We start from the raw sequence: 20,832 nt of genomic DNA on the forward strand, positions 1-20,832 counted from the left end.
TAAACCCACCAGCTAATTCTAGGTCTGAGAGGAGAGCAAGAACTTGAAAAGAAACATGCCACCAGAGAAAGCAAACAGCTTCAAGCACAGGAGTTTCCACCAGCCTATGGGGTGTTGGTGGCAGCATTTCCCAGTTCTCCTTGACTGTACAACCAAAACGAGACACAGGCTCAAGGGAAGGAGGACTCTCGGTTAAGGTACCTCACTACACTCGGGTCATTTCCACACTGCCTCACCAGGAGGTAGCATGGACACGGAACCCAGGGCCCCCATCCTTTCCCCACCTCTGCTGATCATTATGTGTCAGCGTTTCCACAGAGCCACCCTCCTTCAGCTCATCTGAGCAACAGCACAGGTGAGAGATGGGACCCTTCTTGGCTGCAAAACATCCAACTGGGAAGAGCACAGCCGCAGGCGTTTAAATAAAAGCCTGCCACTTAAAGCTGCCCTGGATGTAATGTTTCTCAATGCCACATATTTATATATAGATAGAGAGAATGAGAATAAAATTATCTCTCCTTTTTTCACATGCAGCATGTAAGTACTTAGATTTTTAAATTAAAGAGTAGCTAGGTATGACTGGGTGAATTATTTAAGTATTAGCATCATTTCCATGAATAGTTTTATCCTTTTTATAAACAGGAGTCCTATCACAATTCAAAAATATTTAAAAGGCCATCAGGGTTGTAAGGGTAGCTTTCCTGAGTACAGCAACGTGTTCTTATACCATGCTTATAATCCACCTGTATATCTTCAGCATTTTTAATACACCTTGCTCTGCAATGCCAACGTGCCATCTGTATCTCTTCCTCAGGCTCAGTTGTTTTTCTCCCTTCCCAATTATAACTATGCACTAAATCCTTTAAACCTCTATCCAGTCTGCAACTTCATTGGTTCAAACTAATGAGCAGAATTTTCTAATTCCCTTACGGTAATCCTATTACCTGTCCAAAGCTATTTCTGCAAGGGTCATCATTACACAGAAATGTAAATCTGAGACCAGGTCTATCTGTGGTCAGTTGTAATCCAGCTGCTCTCCTGCAAGCCACCAAGGACGTTGGTCAACGCTTGAAAAAAAGCGGAGCTGAGCAACTGAGCCTCTCAGGTAGAGTGATTCGTGTGTCGATTGCCTTTCAAGTTTTATTTTAATAGAGGGATAAAATATGGTGTTCCAAAAATGGCCACAGCTGCTAAAATTTATTAGCAGTGTATTAAATGTTTTAATAGATACACGTACCTGAAACGGTCTCTCAGAACCACCTTACCTTTGGCATCTGGCTGAAAAGTAGCTGTTGGGACAAAACCTAACACTGGGTTTCCAGCTATGAACCTGGCAGGCTGTTTGGATTGAGCTGAGAATAACAAGTTGTAAGAGCTGTCATTGCTAATGCTTTAAATAAATAGAGGTTTCGCTCTAGCATGGGAGTAAGTGGTGCTTCACTCCAGATGGAGTCACTCTGGGGAAGAGGAAACTTATTAGAAATCAGACCCCAGAGCTGCTGACAGCGTGTGCTCAGGCTATCAGAAGTGATACCTATGTCTAATTTAACAGAGCTTTTATTTTTCTTGCATGGAGGCCTCTCTCTATTTGATTTTGTTGTTGATTTAACAAAATGGGATTTCTGCTCTTTTGTCCTATCTTTGAATGTTAGCCTGTATATAAGAATCTGCAAGAGAATATAACCACGCCATTTCTTCTGTCTGCACTGGGGTAGAGTTCTGTGCTCTGGTGAGGGGTGAGTGGAGGGTTCCAATGTCTGGGATAATCCCCAGAAAATTTCCATGTCTGGGTCTATTGTTTTCAGAACCTCCAGGAAACTCTAAATCCTAACTTTAGAATAAATACTACTTACCCAGGTATCTAATTTCAGGCTCAGAATTGTTTTCTTGCAGAAGAATGTTTTGGTAAGTATAAATATTGCTGTGAAAGAATAATAAACAAGATGTACTGGACAAAAATTTTGCTATGAAGGTGGTGCAACAGCATCAATGTTAGGCAGGCTGCAAGTATGTAACTAAAGGTATAAATGATGTGTTACATGAAAGATGAAGAAAGTGCCCCCCTGCCTAGCTGGGAGCCAGCTTTGAGGACAACGTGCCATTGGCAGCAATGGAAAAAAAAAATAAAATCATCAGGACCACAGTTCAGTAGAGATGCAGAGATTGCTGTACTTAGCCATCAGTATTCTGCTGTTCTTGGTGGCATGTCTTCATCATTTGTACTCAGATTTGGATTTGGGCATAAGAACAGCTATATTTTTATAGATATGTCAATCTTTAGGAAATAACCATAACATGAGCAAACAAAGAAAACTTAGTATATATAACAGTCCACTAAACCCCCATTTTCTGATACTGAGCGATTGCTTTCCACAGCTGAGATCCCCAGAAGGTGAGCACGCTGTGAATTGTGTAAGTCTAAGTGGTCAAGAAACCTTGGAGCAAAACTACATTTTTGGATTCTTGCTTCCAACCTGCTTACACAAACAACATGATCTTTACAATCCACCGCTTACAAGTTTTCTGCCAGTACTTGAAATTTTTTTGACAGGAGGGAACAGTTTGAACATAAAGTCACTCTTCTGCAGCTGAGATAGATCAGATTGCTAGAATTATATATGAATACTTCATTCTAATTCAGAACGGGATTTTAAGCTGATCTCCATATTAATGTCTAATCCTAGCAATTTAATTACAGCATGGCTAAAATCATGGGGAAATGCATTAGGGAATGGAAGATAATAATCAAAATAATACAACTTGAGAGCAAATGGCATAGCTAAAGATGATTACTATACACCACTATAATCAACTATTGGTTTCCAGTAATAAAGGGAATTCATCACTAGCAGCAATGGATCTTGAAGTCATCACAGGGTTCCCTTATTCCTAATTTACAAAGTGCAAAAACTCTACAGGTATTTTACACCTCCAAAACACTCATGATGCCATTTGTACACATCTTCCTCTCAAATGCAAAGTTTTGTCCTAGGTGAGTTACACTATTAAAGGACACCCCCGCCCCTCCCCTGTCTCCAAAAAAAATAAAGAAAAGGTGCACTAATTCAGAAAAAAGGGTCTGTGATATCTCAGCGAGGAAGTATTTTCAATAAATATTACACTAGACTGGATTACAGGGATTAGTCAGGTCAGTTGTGCAACTAACTGCAATTATAAGAGGCTACAGTTCTCACTACATGCAAAAGCTGTGCAATTTCAGAATAGTATTAAATGCAGGAGATGCAAGAACTTATTAAAAAAATCTGCATCACCCTTAAATTTCCACCCCATCTTTTAGACCTAGTCTTCCTAGACCACTTTCAGATAGCCAGTGGTATAAAACCAGAATAATACAAACCCATATTCCACAAGCCACCTGTGGACAGAAAACCCTCCAGAGACTGTAGAGCACTACAGTTAGATACTGGTGAGCAAGGAGAGGAAAGAAAAACCAGACTGCCACCACGATTTGGTATGTTTAACATGGCAAAAAGATGCAGGGAACTCAGCCGGAGAGCCTGGTAACTCGCTTTCAGTGCTATCCCAGCTTAAATTACATAATAGGTTTCATTTTAAGGCACATGGCTAACCATAGTTAGATGGAACTACAGCCTTAAATCCCAATATAGTGAAATTTTCTTACCGATCTGAATGTAAACTGCAACACGCTATAAATCAACACAGAGAACTGTTATATTGCGTTGAATGCACACCACAGTTTTTGCCTTTAATGTTCAATGCCTACGGAGTTCAAGAGAAAGCAGCAGAGCAATTTTCACAGTCGGTATCCAAGAACAGAGCAATTCCGATTCTGCCACTTATTGGAAGTTCATATCAAAGAACTACAAGTAGAACAACATAAAAAGAAAAAGAGAGAAACGGGGTCTACCCAATATCAGGTATAAGAAGAGTTGGCTGTAATTAGGGGAATAGCACTTTCTGGGTAAAAGAACAAAAATGAAAACAAAACAAAAAAATCCCTTCCAACTATTTAAACTGAAAGACTTTGTGAATTCATGTCACCTCTTGCATTAATTCTTTTTTTAAGCTGAAATGAAACATTTCAATTTTTCATCAGCATTTTCATTTTGGACAGATATGCAAGATGAGGGCAACAAGTAAAACAAGTATGATAATAAGCCTGAAAGATATCTCCATACATTTACCTGCTAAAACAAGGAACTGGTTTTGATGACCCAGAATCCTTTCCACTGTATCAGCCACAGGTAACAAAGAGAATGAAGGAAAACACAAGAAACTGTGTTTGTTGTGCAAATGCCGTATAGTTTTCCTCACAGCGTTCAGAGGAAGGGATTGCAACATTGCAGGATCTGTGGTTCCTGCAGAGAGCCCTAAGCTGGACTTTAATGAGCCACCTCAGCTGCTCCAAGCCCAGTAAAACTGCTGGCCAACAGGTCTTGCACAGAGCCAGGTGAAAATGTGTTATCAAAGTTGTTCTTAACAAAAACCTATTTCACCAATTTTTTTTTTTTTAATTGTAATTGTCTTGACAAGAACTTCCACAAATGCAATGCTTTGGTTTGAAAACATTAAAGTAATACATTCAAATGGCATCTTGAAATTAAATTTGTTCATATTTACATAGCCTTGCCGTTTCAGTAATATAACAGTCATGTATAATATGACATAATTATAATATTCTTAAATTATGCTATTTATGCAATATCTTAAGGAGAGTTGCTTTGCACAGAATTAAATATTTTAACTTAATTTGAGATGAAAGCACAGTATAATAATGTTTTGTCATTTTGACACAAAGTATCACATGGAGTAATTTTGGTGCTGAGTCCTGTCCTTCATAATTGCTGGAATCCTATTAAAACACTTGCCTCCAGCAGGACCCAAAGATAACCGTGCAGTCCCATTTCTCCTTTTAGCAGGGATACCGCCTAGGCTTAAAGCAGTGAAGATAGCAATCGTTCCTTTTCTCACACATCCCTTAAGGCAGGCATTTGTTATTTTTAAATAAAGCAAACAGACTGTTTTGAATGAAATTATGAGATAAAGCCTTGCATCTCACCTCTTCGAAAGCAAAGAATGATAAAATGCCTCCACTGACAATTTTAAGTTAAATCCAAGCATACCAATGCTGTTGACCATTAAGTTCAGTGGCGTTGTCCTTTGAACCCTCAATGACATGCAAAACCGGTTCTGAGAAGACCTTAATTCTTTCTTGAGAAGGGATTCCAGAAGGCAGCATTTGGCAGCTGCTCACCTTCGTTTTCTTGCATGCTGGATGCTGTCCTAGTTTTTGTTACATATCACATTTGGTCACAGGCAAGAGGCACATTTGAAAATACAGCCTAACTAAAATTAACCTTGCTAAGCCTTCAGACAAAGAGGATGAAGTAAACGCTCAGAAAGAGTTAGGAAAAGTCAGGCTCCATCAGATGAGGAAACGTGACAGCCATTGACCACCAACGATCTAAATATAATGCAAAGCTTTAGACCTGGGGGACTTCCTCAGCGCCCATGCTACAGCCACCTCCAAGCACCCTTTGCTGTTCAGGAGACAGTCTCTCTCAATGAATGCAAATTTTTGTTCCCATTATCATGCCTGTACCCTCTCAAGATTAGTTAAGTTCAGTAGTTCATCCAAAAAGGGTTTCAGGCCACTGAGCCAAAGTTGTCTTGGAGACGTCAGTAATCCACAGCCTGCGGTAAACAATGCGCTGAAGCGGCTTTATTCAGATCTTACTTAGATGACTTAATAAATCATTTTAGAAAGTGGCTATTTATTTAAAATACAGTAGCAATCATTTTAGACTTTAGAATTTTATTATACTCTTCTGTTTAGTCTGAATGTTGATGCATCGTCCAAGACTCTCCTACAATACAGTAGGCATCAGTATAAACTTGCTGTTATACAGACCAACCTAGTCCTTATTGACTGTTGAATATTTAACTGAACTATAATTTGATTTTTTTAGAGAGCTTGTTGAAACACATCAATAGATGAGGTTCGTGCAAACTGATTCACATTTGAACTGTTCTATTGGGATAGTTATTGCTGTAACAGTAATTTATCATGTAAATCCCAAACCTCCTGACATCATGGTAATCTGAAACAGCATTTTTTCTTCTTTGATTTATGATACTCCCTGGTTTTGTATCTGAGTTTAATTCTCCCAGAGGGAGAGTGAGTGCTTTCACATGCATTCACATCTTACTCTTTAACAGTGGAGAATCCATAAATAGAGCCCTTTTAAGTGCTGAAGCCACACCAAAAAGCTTTTAGACACCAAAATAATTAGAAAAAAAAATCCTAGAAAAATCAGATTTCATTACTTCTAATGCTCACAGAATCCCTCTCCTTTCCTAAGTACAGCACAGTGCATATGGATGCTGCTCCATCTGCTTCCCATGCCGGCTGCAGCTAATGCCCCAGCTGCAGTCAAGTTCCTGCAGCGGCTCAGGTTTAACCAAACGTTACAGTCTGCTGCATACACAAATCTGGAGGGAGGAAAAAAAACCACCGTCAGAACACGGACCAGTACCTCGTTCTTACTTCTCTTGATCCTATAGCCAGCTGCTGCAAAGAGGAGAGGTCAGGACCTGGCTTAGCTTAGCACGTCAGCCACAATAGCAACGAGCCAGGACCGCTCCGATGCTTTGCAGAAAGTACCTAAATCCTGCAGCAACCTCCTACGAGACAAGACACATGGCGTTCAGACACTTACCGCTCATTTCCTATATTATTCACTAGAAACTCACACTGTTGAGTATATTTTCCACTTACCCTTAAGATTAGCACTGAGGAACCAAAGGAATTCGGACATCTCAGCCCATAGGTAGGACTGCAGTATCTGCAACAGTTATTTCTTGAGGTTTGTGTACGCATTTTCATATCACACAGGCAATAGTAATTCTTCACCTGGGCTTTGTTCCAAATTCTGTCCCTAGGAGGTAAATTGGCATTGGAGCCCTGTGCTGGTGTGCAAATCCTGCTGGTGTGCACATACAAAGCAGATGAAATGAATCAGAGGCATTTACAGTAAGATCTCTTCTGATAAGACAATTTAGTTCCCTTCATTTTCTTTCCTCCCTTTCCCCTCCCGCCAGCTCTCCCCTAAGCAAACAAGCTGCCTGCTACCTCCTGCTGCTTGTTACAACAAGCCCTCTTCTGCTGATGCTCTCTTCTCCTGCTCAGATGAATGTTTGACACCTTCAAGAAAAATACACTGTGAGATGGCTGCAGCCAGGCTGGCTTCTTATGAGGTGATACAAGTGTAGCCCGACCACGGTGAAGGCTAAAATATTTGGAATCAGTTTCAGGATAGAGCCATGGCAGTCCCTGTGAAGGAGTCTTAGAAACGACTAACTGCACACAGGAAAACCGGGCCAGAATTTGCACTCTAGTTTCTAAATTTAAAAAAAAAAAAAAAAAAAGCAAGTTCCAGGGAAAGGATTGACTATGCTGTTTTTCTGAGCTATGTGTTGGAGCAGGATAAGAAAAGCATCTGTTTTAAGCCATTGGCCCTTTCTCCAAATTATGACACTTGTTTACGTATTCAGAAAACCTTGTGTAAATGCCTTTGTTGCTGCACAACTGCAACCTGAGTTTGCTTAATTTTGGTCTACAAAGGAAGCAAAACCATTAATTCTAATTTTATGCAGTTTTAAAAGCCACATGTAAACATGTTTAAAATTTACCTGGTGCAAGTTCACCATTTATTACTAAGAGTCAATCACAGGGTCCAAAGAAAAACAAAGTCTCTGGAATGACACCAGTGGCATAAAAGATCTGTGCAGGAAAGGGATAAGCCCTGAAGCCATGGACCTGACGTAACCGCTGCAGGAGCTACAGCTCTCCAGGGGTTTCTGTGGCCACACAACATTGTCCACATTGGCTTTCATCTGATCAATAAAGGTAACACGAAGAATACGTTCCTACTATTGCTTTTAAATCATGCCATTGTAGTTGCCAAAGGGATGTCAGGATGATACACAGGAGACAACGTTATTTCTGATACCGCAAGCAAGGGGGGCAGGCGATCCTGGAGCACACTCTGTGAAGCTGCAGCTGACTGGAACAGGACTGAGATGCCTGTCATTTAATTATTTTATAAACAGTTACTACATGTTTTGGTAAATGATCAAGTAAAAAAAATAAATAAAAATTCTATTGTAACATCCAGCTGGCAACAGCTTTGCAGTTCAATACAGGAGTTTGGGTTTTTTTTCATCTCTTTTGAATATAGCGAACCCAATCCAAGATTGTCATCATCCTCCTGACAGTGTTTTTGCTGCCTTTTGGCAAACACAGGTACACCACTTCTACATGTGGATCTTCCCGTTCAAGACAAATATGGAAATCAACCCCCCAGACTAGCAAGTTTCACTTTCTGCTCTGTAAGGAGAAAACAATTTGGCATCCAGTACCTGCAGATCATAGCTATTGTGTTAGTGTAAGTGTTAAGAAAGAAAAACCTTTTAAATTTATATCTCTACACACATAAGAAACATTTGTGGATGGTTGGGAAGAGAGATACAGAACCATAGACCCATCCCATCTTTAGGCAGTGGCTCTTCCCACATTAATAGAGTGGCTGAAAGCTTTTAATACAGAATGAATATCTGCTTGATAAAAATAACAGGAGAATGGGCGAGACACCAGCCTAACCCAATCATCTATGTTACACAGCTAGTCTCTCCAGCCCGAGACAATGAAAGACACCTGAAAAAAGCAACAGACTCATTTTCCGTAAAGCCACATTGAGGACTTGCTCCCTGCCATTGGCTCGATAAACTAAGAAAAAACAGCTTCCCATTGCGGTGCCTTTAGTTAAATGCTTGTAACTAGATGATGCAAACCACTGAATCAGTCAACTTTTCTAAAACACGGAGATGTGCTTGGTGGAGCCTCAGGACACTTTACCAGAAGGATAAAAAAAGGGAACGGAAGCACAGCAAGCAGCCGGCAGTCACAAGCAAGCCCGATCTGCTTGGCTCTGCCAGTCCTACAGGACCAGTTAGTTCCAAGGCAGCAGGAACAAAGACACAAGAAATCCTTGAGAGCACAGGCTGAAGATAGCTCCTTCATTGATGTTCCTTTCCTTACCATAGCACAGTGTTACTTGGTCTGTTCAGACTTACTTTACGCCCAAATCATCACCACAAGACGTACGTAAATCTAATTAAGCTACCAAGAACTTAAATACTCCCCATCAAGAACTACTGCCCTAGCTTGCCCAAAGCATTTAGATGCTGCGCTCTTTTCCTTTTGCACAGGGATGTCCAACCAGCGTGAGTAGGTTCAGCTGCAGAGAAAGGTAGAATTCAGTGTCAGAATTGAAAGGTAATATAACTTTTCAAATCATGGGAAAGCAGCAAACAAGATCTTCACACATCTCGGAAGATGCATGCTCAGAGAAAGCCAGGAATGAAGAGTACATTCGTTTGAAAGCTGTCATGAACAACATTTTTTTATTATTAACTCCTTATTCTCTCAACATTTGAGAGAAAGACTGTTTAGGTAGAGCCTGCATTTATAGGGACCCTGTCAGCCATGGTCAAGCCTGCTTTTTGCTAATAATGACAACGAAGGGTAGATACAAAGAAAGCAAAAGCGAAAATTCCTACTGATTTTACAGTTACAAATACACATTTGAAAAAAAAACAAAAACAAAAGAAAACCTTCAACCAAGCCAAGAAAATAAATGAACCAACCCACATCAGAATTAAATATTATCATTTTGGAGCCAAATTATTTTGCTGTTTTCTGAAGGCTTTTTTTTTTTTTTTTTTTGCATATCCAGAGCCTTAGGAGGCATTCTTGGTCAAAACCTACCTCAAACCAAACACTGGATTTTCTCCCAAATTCACAAGTTTTGATTCCTCCCAGCCCTCCCCTGCAGGCACCTTTTGTTGTTGGTTTTTTTTTTTTTTTGATAGAAAGCAGCAGCAGGAGCCTGCTCAAAGTCCATACACGGCACTACTTCTAGATCTTTAATTAACATCACAACAAATTTAGGCTGCTTCCCTTTTCCATAAAACGCTGGCCATCAACCTCCCTAAATGCCTGTCTCCAGTCACTGCTAGAGTTACATCTCTGACATAAGTGATTTTTGACAAATTATAGGGATTATATGTGCTGCCAAACATCTGTTGAGCTTGGGGAAAAAAAACCCCACCAACTCTCCCCCAGGGTTCTGCCATTCATCACGCCTTTGCTAATGCCACCAATAAACCCCAGCCAAATTCTGAAAGACATGTTAATTCCAGCAGGCATACAGATGTTTACTTGGGGTACAGAAATTAAATGTGTATTCAAACATTAACTGAAAACTGCCCTGACTTTCAGAGTACCATGGTGAAATGCTCAATCCAACTGAGAAATTGGGCCAGCCATTGAGGTTAAACATGGATTGAGCTTCATGCCCTTAAATATCTGCATTTGAAACGTTGGCTGCTCTGTTTTTGCTTCTAATAAACATTTTCTTAGCGTCCAACCATCCTCCTCCTCTTCCGTCCCGCTTGATATAGCCAAGTTTTTTTAAAAAAGAAGCTAAATAAATAGGTTTCCTGACAGAATAAAAATGAAAAAGAAAAAAAGAAAAAATTAATTCATCACAATGGTAAGAACTATGTGACTGCTCCAATATGTAACCTGCTCCAAAAATTCAAATCCTGATTTTTCAAAAGACATTCACCATGTAATATAGAAAATTAAGCTTTTTCAAATAAAACATGCTGGTTAATGAGAATTGAAGTTTGACCTTGTTAACATCAACTATTTTTGTTTTTAAGTAATAAAACAAGTCCTGTTTTAAAATACCTACGTTCTGCTTTTCCATACAAAACATAGTGGTCCTGTGGTAGAAGTGAAGCTGATTCATGTAAAATGTTGAGCTAATTTCCCATTTCAGAATGAAATACAGAAATAAATGTGCAATCCATAAAAGATGAATAATTTCTGGTGCATTAAGTACAGCATAAATTTTGAAAGACTGGGGGAAAAAAAAAAGGAAAGGGATTTTTTTTTTTTTTAATTCCTATGATTTTTAACCTAACACAATGCTGAAGCCTGGGGTAGTCACACAGGGAATTTCCTAACTGGCAAAGCCTTGAGGATAAATGAATCTTGGACTGCATCTATTTAAAATGTCTCCTTCTCACAAATAAAGAACAGTAAAGCAGATAGAGTGAATAATCCTATCCCATCCGTCAGAGTGACCTGTGAAGCCGACAGCTTTCTACGTCAGCCCATCCTGGTTTGTATTTTCTTCCTATCGTATGAGCCCTTCTTCAAGCAAATAAAGTCCCATTCCAGTGTTCTGAAATTATGTTTCCCCCCCAAACACAGTGATCTAATCACTACATGATACACTACGGTTTTCCTTTAGGTAAGCCCAGGACATTTCCATTTACCCATGTAATAAGCCTGACATCATGGATCTGGGTAACATAACGCCGGTGCAAGCGCTCAAAGTAGGCAGCGCGGAGCCCTTGGGTCTGTATTTACCCCCCTCAGCGTAAGGGACCTGGGGTCTCTGAGTGTGAAGGGAGCTGCAGGGACCCCGTTTGTGATTAGCAGCTCTCTGGCTCGGTGCCTGGCAGTGATCTGCTCCCAAGGACGACTAAAGATGCTTATGGCTTTCAGCTCCCTCTGCAATGCTCTGGCAACAGGTCTGAAATTCTGGCCTCCGACCTTGACATCGATTTTGCTTACATAATGATGCCGCTTGCAGATCTAAATGCATACTCCTCCAAGGATGCATGGGGCTCTTGACCCGCACCCCCCCCCCCCCTTTTTTTTTTAAAGGGACTAGCTGCAAAACACTTGGTTCATTCACTAATGTGCTCCAACCCCCTGCCCAGTCTCTTCTTCAGAAAACGTGCATTTTGACAGCCAGCAGGAACTACACAACGTACAGAATATAGCATGAGGAATGAACAGTCTGTTGGAAGCACAGTGCTTCGTATAGCAGCTACCAAAGAGCCATGGCTGAAGAACACACATCCTAACCATGCAAACAGGCATTCAACCCTTTCTGCTGGTGCTGCAGTCACACCCTGCAGTACACCAAAATTACTGAGAAGGCTTCAAGTGTCATCAGTGAGCTCTGGACTAGGGCCCTTGGAAATTCGTCACGATTGCTAGCAGAGGAGGATGCCTACTCTCCCAAGAGTACGTGCAAAGCTTCACACACAGAGGACCCACTCGATTCTGCCACACTGGGACATTTCCACTGCCTAGGTGGGGGTGAACAATGCCTTATTCCATTTCCATGTTATTTTATCTGATTCCCCCAAATTCTAGCAACCTGATCATTTAAAGCCACAGCTGCTCCTTCTCTTGGCTTGCTTAAGCAACTGCCCATCTGCTGGGTAAGTTTGGTGGCCATTATCATTTGATGGAGGGGACAAGAATAAACAGGGAAGGTATTCCACATATGGATACCAGGAAAAACAGGCAGAGAAGCAAAGTTCAAGTTAGCGCTTGGGTAGAGGAAAATGCTGTTAAAATCCAGACACTTCTTCCAAGAGGCAAGGGGACACTCTGGGCACATGTACCAGTGACCAACCACCCATACATAGCTCAAAACACACATGTGCAATCACATCTTGCTGGCAAAGACCCTTTGCTTTTCATTATTCCACTTCTGTAAGTCTCCAAATTTTCATACTTCCCAGCTCATTAGCAATGTCCCACCAATTGCAGGGGATTCACAGCATGCTGCTCATTTATCATCTTAAAGCCAAACACAGAACATAATTTTCAGCAGGATTTCACATACACAGAACAGCAAACTTGTGCTTACAGCATGTTTATATTTTGTGAAAAAATATTTCTCATGTTTACTTATTGGACTAGCAGCAAAACCTCAAAGTTAAGAGTTTCGTTTATTGGCTTTCTCCTTTACAGAATGCATCTTGCCTTCTACAGTTTGTTTAGAGATTTTTTTTTTTAATTTCCCTCTCTTCTTTAGCTATAACTTTCCACTATTTACAGCTGCAATATATTACAAGGACTAAATAAGCCTTCATTACAAATACACAGGTACAGTGCTTTCTTCCCAAGCTACCTTAGAAATTTAATATGCATAAGAGAAAACAGTAATAACAAAAATTAAAAAAAGTCATTTTGGGTAAACAGGTAACTCTCTGTAAAGGCCAAAGGCACAAAATATTTGTTACTAAGCAGAAAGTATTCTTTCGTATTGGATAAAAAGAAACACTTTACTAAATGGTCATTTCTACCCTGTAGTAAGGCTGACCCATCTGGCCTAATGACAACAGAAGGGTGAGCATCAGCAATAGGAACTGCTATTCATGAGCTAAACAGATCCAAAGCTCATAGAAATTAAATGACAGCTTCAGGCATATACTTGAGGTTTAGACTTTTTTCTTGCTGAATTGACTTTTGGGACACAGAAAGGTCTCAAACCTCATCTATGTAGAAACTGTCATTTTTGCTTTCTTCACTCAGAAAGTCTAACAAAGACAGGAAAGTAAATAAGTTTCAGAATGATCAGACTCTTAAAATATGTATGTGAAGTCACCATATGCGTAACAAACTACGGTCTAATATGTTGATGATCTGCAGACCATCTAAGGAAAAATTTTTCTCTCCATTAGCACTTTTCAAACAAAAACATTAGGAATCACTTTCAGTTGTCAAAACTGATGGCAAAAGCAATATATCTTCTAACTCAGCAATACCCCTCCCCCTCCAAAGACTGCTGCTCATCTGGCATGTCACATGCTGTTAAAACGGTGCAAGTGAAAACCTGAGGTCAGTAGCAATGCAGCTAGTGTCCTAAAAGGTTTGTCGGTACTTCCTTAGAACTAACAGGCACAAATAGCTTCAGTGACAACATTTATTGTTACTTCACCATCACTGCCCATCACCCTGCATTGCTGTTTGACTTGATTACGCTCTCAGGATATTCTGCTCTCATCCCAAGCAAATACTTAGCAGGATTGTGAGACTGCACATTCACGTGAAAAAAAAAAAAAAAGAAGTCAGATTTAAAAGAGTAAGAAATCGCTAAGAGATGGTTGCAACGGTCAGGGATGTATGTTCTCCAGCATGCATCCTGCTCCTGTCAAATGCAACCATCCCCATGCAGTTAAGTGCTGCCTCTGACCTCTGTGCTTCATGATGCTCTCAGGCTGACAGGTTTAAGGGGGTTGTATTAACAGATTCCCTTAATGAATTTCTAGAAGACAGCACTGTCAGTCAGCTAATTAGGACCCACTTGCAGCTGGGTGCGCCAACACGAGCACTGTGGTCTGTCTGTGGGGTTGCAAAGTGCAGCTGCTCTCGCAAGAGCTGCTGCCTGGCACAGAGGACAGCTCTGGCTGTCCCCACCACTGGGCACGCTGGATTTCAGCACACCTGTAAAGCCAGGGAGGTGGCAACTTTAGATCTAAGACACCTTGTGACGGGTCACTACAAACTGCTCTGTGACACTATCTGCTTTACTGTCTCAGATATTACACATTGACATCGCACTTGCACAACATGCTCCAGAACTGGTAGCACCCACATTTCTGCAGATATTGAGAACCTACTTTTTTCTTTGGGAAATGCTGCTAGCCCAGCATATAAAAGAACATCACCCCCCCCAAAAAAAAATCCAACAACCAGCAACAAAAGAACTCCATCTAAACCCTTCACAAGGATGTGGGTGGATTTCCTACCCTAGTGATTACCCATTTTTGCTCACGCACTAAATGCAATAGCTTACAACTTTTTCCATTGCACTTTTTTGAAAGGAAGAGTATGTATCACAGAAGAGCCAGCTCATCCTATAACTGAACTTCCCATGGATCACCTTGCAGCTACATGTCCATACACCATTGTCCTCAGGTGCCTAATTGGGAAACACCTGGCTTGGAGATCCTAATTCTCCTAGCACCAAGATAAGAACTATAAATATTTGTAATTCCACTGAGCGGAAAGGAGAACAGTTTGAACTACTTGCTCCAGGCGCACAGGCTGACTCAGTCACAGAGCCAGGATTAAGTTTTAGGAGTTCCCCGCCCCCAGTTCCGTGGTCAGCTTACCAGCCTGTGCATTGTCAGGGCTCTTGCCTCATGCCACACTGCAAAAGAATGGTGAAACACAGCTTTCCATGCTGTTATGATTCACCTAAGCTTTTCAGATTTATTAGGTACAACAGATCAGTAATAAGAACTTTATGGAAAGCTTTCATTTGTTAAGCAGTTGTTTCTCATCTCTAATGCTTCACCAAAAGCATGGTCAGTTTTCTGGTTTGAGCCTGCAGAATGCCTGTTTCATAGCCTGTGTTTAGCCCTAAGAGGCACTGAAATGGCTATGAAACAAGAAAGCATACAGAGACTCAAACCCTCTTTCCTCATGGAACAAAGAAAATCCTCAGCATCAGCAGATAGAAGAGCTTTTTGAAGATGTCCATGCAAGTCACAGGAGTGACCGGGAATGTCAGTTTTGCCTACGTGAGAAGGGATTACTTCTATACTTCTATTTCAGAATTGACTGAATAGCAATTTATCCAGTAATTTGGATCTGTGCACTGACAACAATCTATCTACAGACCTATCTACAGAAAGAATTTTATATACTTTATTAGTATATATTAAATTATAATGCAGTTTTGCAGTGCTTCCCACAAGTTTTGATTAATTGCCATGAGTACACGAATGCAAAATTTGCACATTTACTAATCAGCTTTAGTGCCAATACACATAAGAATTGGATTCCTTGTTTCTTGCTCAGCTGTTATTTCACTTCATCCCTTGATGCTGGCATGTAAAAATGAAGGTGCATTTCCTCCTGTTCATACATGCTACAACACTAACATCACTGTAGTCTAATACACCAGCAGCTTTTAAATATGGCATTCATGGCGTGGTAACACCTCAGTGTTTGCTTCAAGACAGCACTTACTGTGAAGTCAAATAAAGTTTACCTTAAACATCCAAACAGCTATAACTGGCCTAGACTAAATGGGAGCACTCAGATCATCTGCCTTAAGACTCACACGGACAGTGACACTTGATCACATTAGAATCACAGTTTTTGACTAAAAAGAAAACCCGTGACTGATGTGCAACATGAGAAAAGACTCAGAGCAGAGCTCATGCAGTTGGCTATGTAACGTCTATCAGCAATGCAGTAAAAATGCATGTGAAGAATCAATATTTTCTCCCCCAGTATATGCTCCTGAAACAAGTAATTGATCTCAAGACAGCTGCAGGAGCCCAAGAACATTTACTGTGACTTTCAGGAACCAGCAGAACATCAGCCTGACCTTGAGAACTTGATGCTTTGGCCAAACCCTGCTGCTCTATAATGCTCTGATGCCACCCAGCTGTGCTCATCTTGCTGGTGGGAGCACACTAAGAGAAACTCTACTCCTTCCTCAAAGAACAACTTCACCCCTCAAAAATGCCACTGTAAAAGATAAAAAGGGTGTTGCGTGAGTACCACTGTATCGCAGTGCCCTGTAATTGCCACCTGACTGCTTGGGTTGCCTTATAGAATGGGTGGAACAAGAAAGCGATTTTCATTTATAACCCACATCAATTTTTCTGTTTTGTAATAAACATGGCCCAACCAGTACAAGCAATCTAGCCGCAGGGTGTTCAGAGGTCTCTTGCCCAACAGGTTCAAATACTTGGCTCCATCTTCTGTATAAGATATTAACAGTTCAGACAACTCCTAAAAATAAATACTTACAGCACTTGGAAAATTAATAGGTTCCTGATTCCAAGGTGTATTAAAAAAAAAAGAAAGAAAAAGAAAATCCTCACTACACTTCCCCACTGCAGAAAGTTTTACGACTACTATTTCACCCATGTTCCCCAATATTCTCTGATGACTGAGAAGGAACAGTATAATGAAGAAAACCTCACCTAGGCACTTCCAGTAAGAATCAGGCCAGACATCTTTTTAAAGAGATTGACATACGTCCTAATTGCTTTTTATGAGACTATGAGAAGGACTACAATTATCATGTGTATTTTGATCTTCACTGACACCTCGCAGCTGCAGGAAATTACACACCACGCTGTACCCACTGTAATCTTATCCATTTTCTATCCTGTTCTTAACTGTTCTCCTTTTTTAATTTGCAGCATCTCCTACTCCAGCCACCAAGATGGAAGAAAACGCCAACACCAGCTTTGAAGAAGATTTTGAAGGACAGGCAACACACACAGGCAAGGAAACTAACTGTATTCCTTTTTTTCTAAAAATAAGCTAAAGTGACCCTGTTCAGCCAGGATGCCCAGAATTCGGGTAAATCCAATTGGTTTGCCAAATCCCTTGCACAGCAACATAGGCTCCAAAGCCAATAAGAATGTAGTTTGGAGCAGAGTGACACCCCTCAGAGAAGGGCAGGTGACACCAAACTGATCTTTGTGCCAATCCTCCTCATACCTGAAGCAAATGGCAAACACAGAAGACACATGAAGAAGCCACAGTGGAGCTCTTGTTGGTTTATTGCTTCAGTCATAAGCAATGGCCTTTCTTCCTCTGGGAAAATAAAGAAGAAAAACCAGCAACAAAACCCACACACACGTTAGATTTAGCTTATAAGGTTTCAATATAAAGGCTGAATTACTTTTTCCTTATTCTAGAAGGAACATTCAGTGCTAAAAGTGAACCTATAAATCCTTTTGGCCAACACAGCATAGCATTTAAAAGCATCGTTGCTTGGAATCACAATTCTTTTTAATCCAGCACTCAATCACCATGATTTTTATGAGTACTGACATTGTATTCAGCTCTACAGGCAGGTACCACTATCCCACCCCACCAACAGGTAACTATATGGCAATCATTCCCTCCCTGTGCTCCGAGGGCTTCTTTTTCTGTATGCTATAATAAATGTAAATCTTGTAATAACTCTTTCTGGGGTTCTTTCCCAACCAGCCTTGCTGCTGTTGGCTAAGATTTTTATATATATATATATATTTAGGGACTCACTACATCCACACCTAAGCTTCAAGGTAGTTTTGGAAATTGGGCTACTGTACTGTTATTGCTATGCCAAGAGGTTCAGGCTAATTCCTGCTTTGAAATCTTGTTTGCAAAAGAACAGGTCACCTTCCCTTTTCACCATGGGGTGTAGTACTTTTAGCCACCACCTCAAGACACTGAAATTTAATCCAAAACAAAGTCCCAGCAACCACATCTCTATCACAAAAGGAAAAGCTGCTTGCCTAGCCCCTTCTAAAGTTTCCACAGAAATAAACGTCACCTCTGAAAACACCAAAATATTCCTTTGTTATGCTTTATAATCTAAGGTGCATATTAAAATGTTTCGTTTTGAAAAGCACCATGGGAATTTTGAAATTATTTCCCGCACACCCCCCATTTCAATTTAACTGCTCTAATTGACCAGCTCCAAAGACCATGACCTGCATTACAATCAGAACTACCACAGCATTCTCCTTAGAGGTTACACTTTCAAACCAGCAAAGAGCAGTAACTCCTTAAAACAGCTTCTTGCTGCAGCCAGTTTCTTTTCTAACTTCATCTCTCTTAGGGCCCAAAGGCGTGATCAATGACTGGAGGAAGTTTAAATTAGAAAGTGAAGACAGAGACTCCTTATCCTTGAGCAAGAAAGAAATTCTTAGACAAATGTCTTCACCACACAGATCTTTCAGTAAAGATGATAAACAGACCAGAGAGAGATTCTGCCGTAAGGTAAGAGAAAGGCAAAATGAATTAATTTTCATTCTATATAAAACATACCAGTCATAAGCTGGAAAATCTTGAATTTGCCAGACTCCGTTCCTTTGCAGCTTAGCAGAGCTCACACAATACAGACAGGACAAACACACCTGCAACCATCTACCTCATCCTTCCTCAAATGAAGGCTAACCAGTAAAATAAGCAGTGTATCTCACAACAACAGATCACGGAGTTCAACCTTTTTTTCCTCCCTTCCTTGCCTCAATGCTCCATAACCTTGGTTCAGGCAATGGAAAACTTTTAACATGTTTAAAAACCTACTAGACAGGATAGAGCTCTGAGCCTGAATGTCGCTCATTACCAGTTCTGAAACGGGGAGGACCCCCCCCCCCCCCAAACCACAGGAATTATACTTTGACCCCACTATACAGTCACTGGCAAAATTCCCACCAACTCTGGAAGATCCAGAAGTTTTTGCCAAACTGTCTTCAGTACCATTGAGCTGATATGCAAGTGTTGAGACATGTTCACCTGTCTCTTGACAAGACCATTCACAATCATTGTAGGAAGCAACTTCTCCTCTGGCCAAGCTTTCAATACAGCGTTCTTCAGAGAACAGCTTAGCCCTGTCCTGTTTCTGCACCAACAGATTACCACTTACTAATACAACATTCTCTCAATATTCACAGATGAGCATGCAGGAGTATGAGTTAATTCACGATGAGCAAGAAGATGAAAGTTGCCTACAAAAATACCGCAAACGCTGCATGCAGGATATGCACCAGAGGCTGAGTTTTGGGCCAAAATATGGTTATGTGTGTGAGCTGCAGAATGGGGAACAGTTCCTGGAAGCCATTGAGAAAGAGCATAAAAACACCACTGTCATCGTCCACATTTATGAAGATGGCACCAAGGGCTGCGATGCTCTCAACAACAGCTTGACCTGCCTGGCAGCTGAGTATGCCACCGTGAAGTTCTGCAAGATCAAGGCCTCCAACACGGGGGCCGGAGATCGCTTCTCAAGCGACGTGCTTCCCACTCTACTGGTCTATAAGGGTGGGGAGCTTCTGAGCAATTTCATCAGCATTTCTGAACAATTCAATGAGGAGTTTTTTGCTGTGGATGTGGAGTCTTTCCTAAATGAGTATGGGCTGCTACCTGAAAGGGAGCTTCCAGCACTGGGAAATGGCAACACAGATGAGCAAGATGTTGAATAATTAGTCCCCACTCTCTCCCTTTCCTTTTCAGTATGTTATAAATCAATCTCAGTAACACCCATCTCATTTAGAGAAGACTGTCTGTGCTAACTTATTTGAAAGATACACACATACAAAAATTGTTTAACTGTTAGCATGTGAATTTTACTTATAACACATACAACTGGCAGTCCTGTACATAATTATTCCTGTGCCAGCCACAAGTAATAGGAAGAACTGGAGATGATACTCATGATCTCTAGGAAATTAAGGGGAAAAAAAATAATTAAAAACTGAGGCCCAATGCCTGCCTCCGTGAAGCACAAGAATAATTTCATTTCAACAGTAACAGAACTGAACCATCCCTCTACACACACAAAAAGCTGTCTCTTGGGCTCTGGATTTATTGTGTCCTGTCTCCTCAGATTCACTGTTACCAATGAGATCTCACACAGCAGTTTTAAAGACAAACAAATAGCCCAAAGCCCTTGCATCCCTAAATGGCTTAGGTATCTAGCACATTATATTCTGCTTCTGCATTTATCTGTCAACATTCGTGAGAATACAGAAGTTAGACCAGAACTTCTCTAAGTTTGCCATTCAAACAGCTAACATCATCAGCTAATTTCAGTTCATTGTTGCTCCATATTTTGAACATAACATTTAAAATGTCTGCAAGTTACTGAAAAAGTATACTGTAGTTCTGTATAACTGAATAAAGCTTAACAGCTCTCAAAACCTGCCATTGGAAGTGTGAAATATATTGGTAGCACATAACCTTAAACTTAAAAATATGAAATATTTGTAAGCATTCATTAGACATTCCCCAAACTCAAAGTTTTAAGATTTACTAAAGGGATGCTGTTGAAAACTACAATTTAACTATCCATTTGAGAGGCAGACACAGGTTAAACTCACTATAAACCTTCCTCTTTCTGTAGTTCAAAAAAAAACAAACCCTACCTCCTCCAATTCTGATACAAG

The 20,832-nt window shown here is 40.6% G+C and overlaps 1 protein-coding gene across 1 annotated transcript; it reads left to right on the plus strand.

The window, feature by feature from the left end:
- The first annotated feature begins 972 nt into the window (after window positions 1-972).
- PDC (phosducin) lies at window positions 973-20,586 on the plus strand. Its single transcript, XM_040610267.1, has 4 exons — window positions 973-1,105; window positions 17,089-17,172; window positions 18,504-18,664; window positions 19,342-20,586. The coding sequence occupies exons 2-4, from the start codon at window positions 17,112-17,114 to the stop codon at window positions 19,867-19,869; spliced, it is 750 nt and encodes a 249-aa protein (XP_040466201.1). The 5' UTR covers window positions 973-1,105; window positions 17,089-17,111; the 3' UTR covers window positions 19,870-20,586.
- The last annotated feature ends 246 nt before the right edge of the window (window positions 20,587-20,832 follow it).

Source organism: Falco naumanni, chromosome 11, assembly GCF_017639655.2.
Source record: "Falco naumanni isolate bFalNau1 chromosome 11, bFalNau1.pat, whole genome shotgun sequence".
In the NCBI taxonomy this organism is placed as follows: domain Eukaryota; kingdom Metazoa; phylum Chordata; class Aves; order Falconiformes; family Falconidae; genus Falco; species Falco naumanni.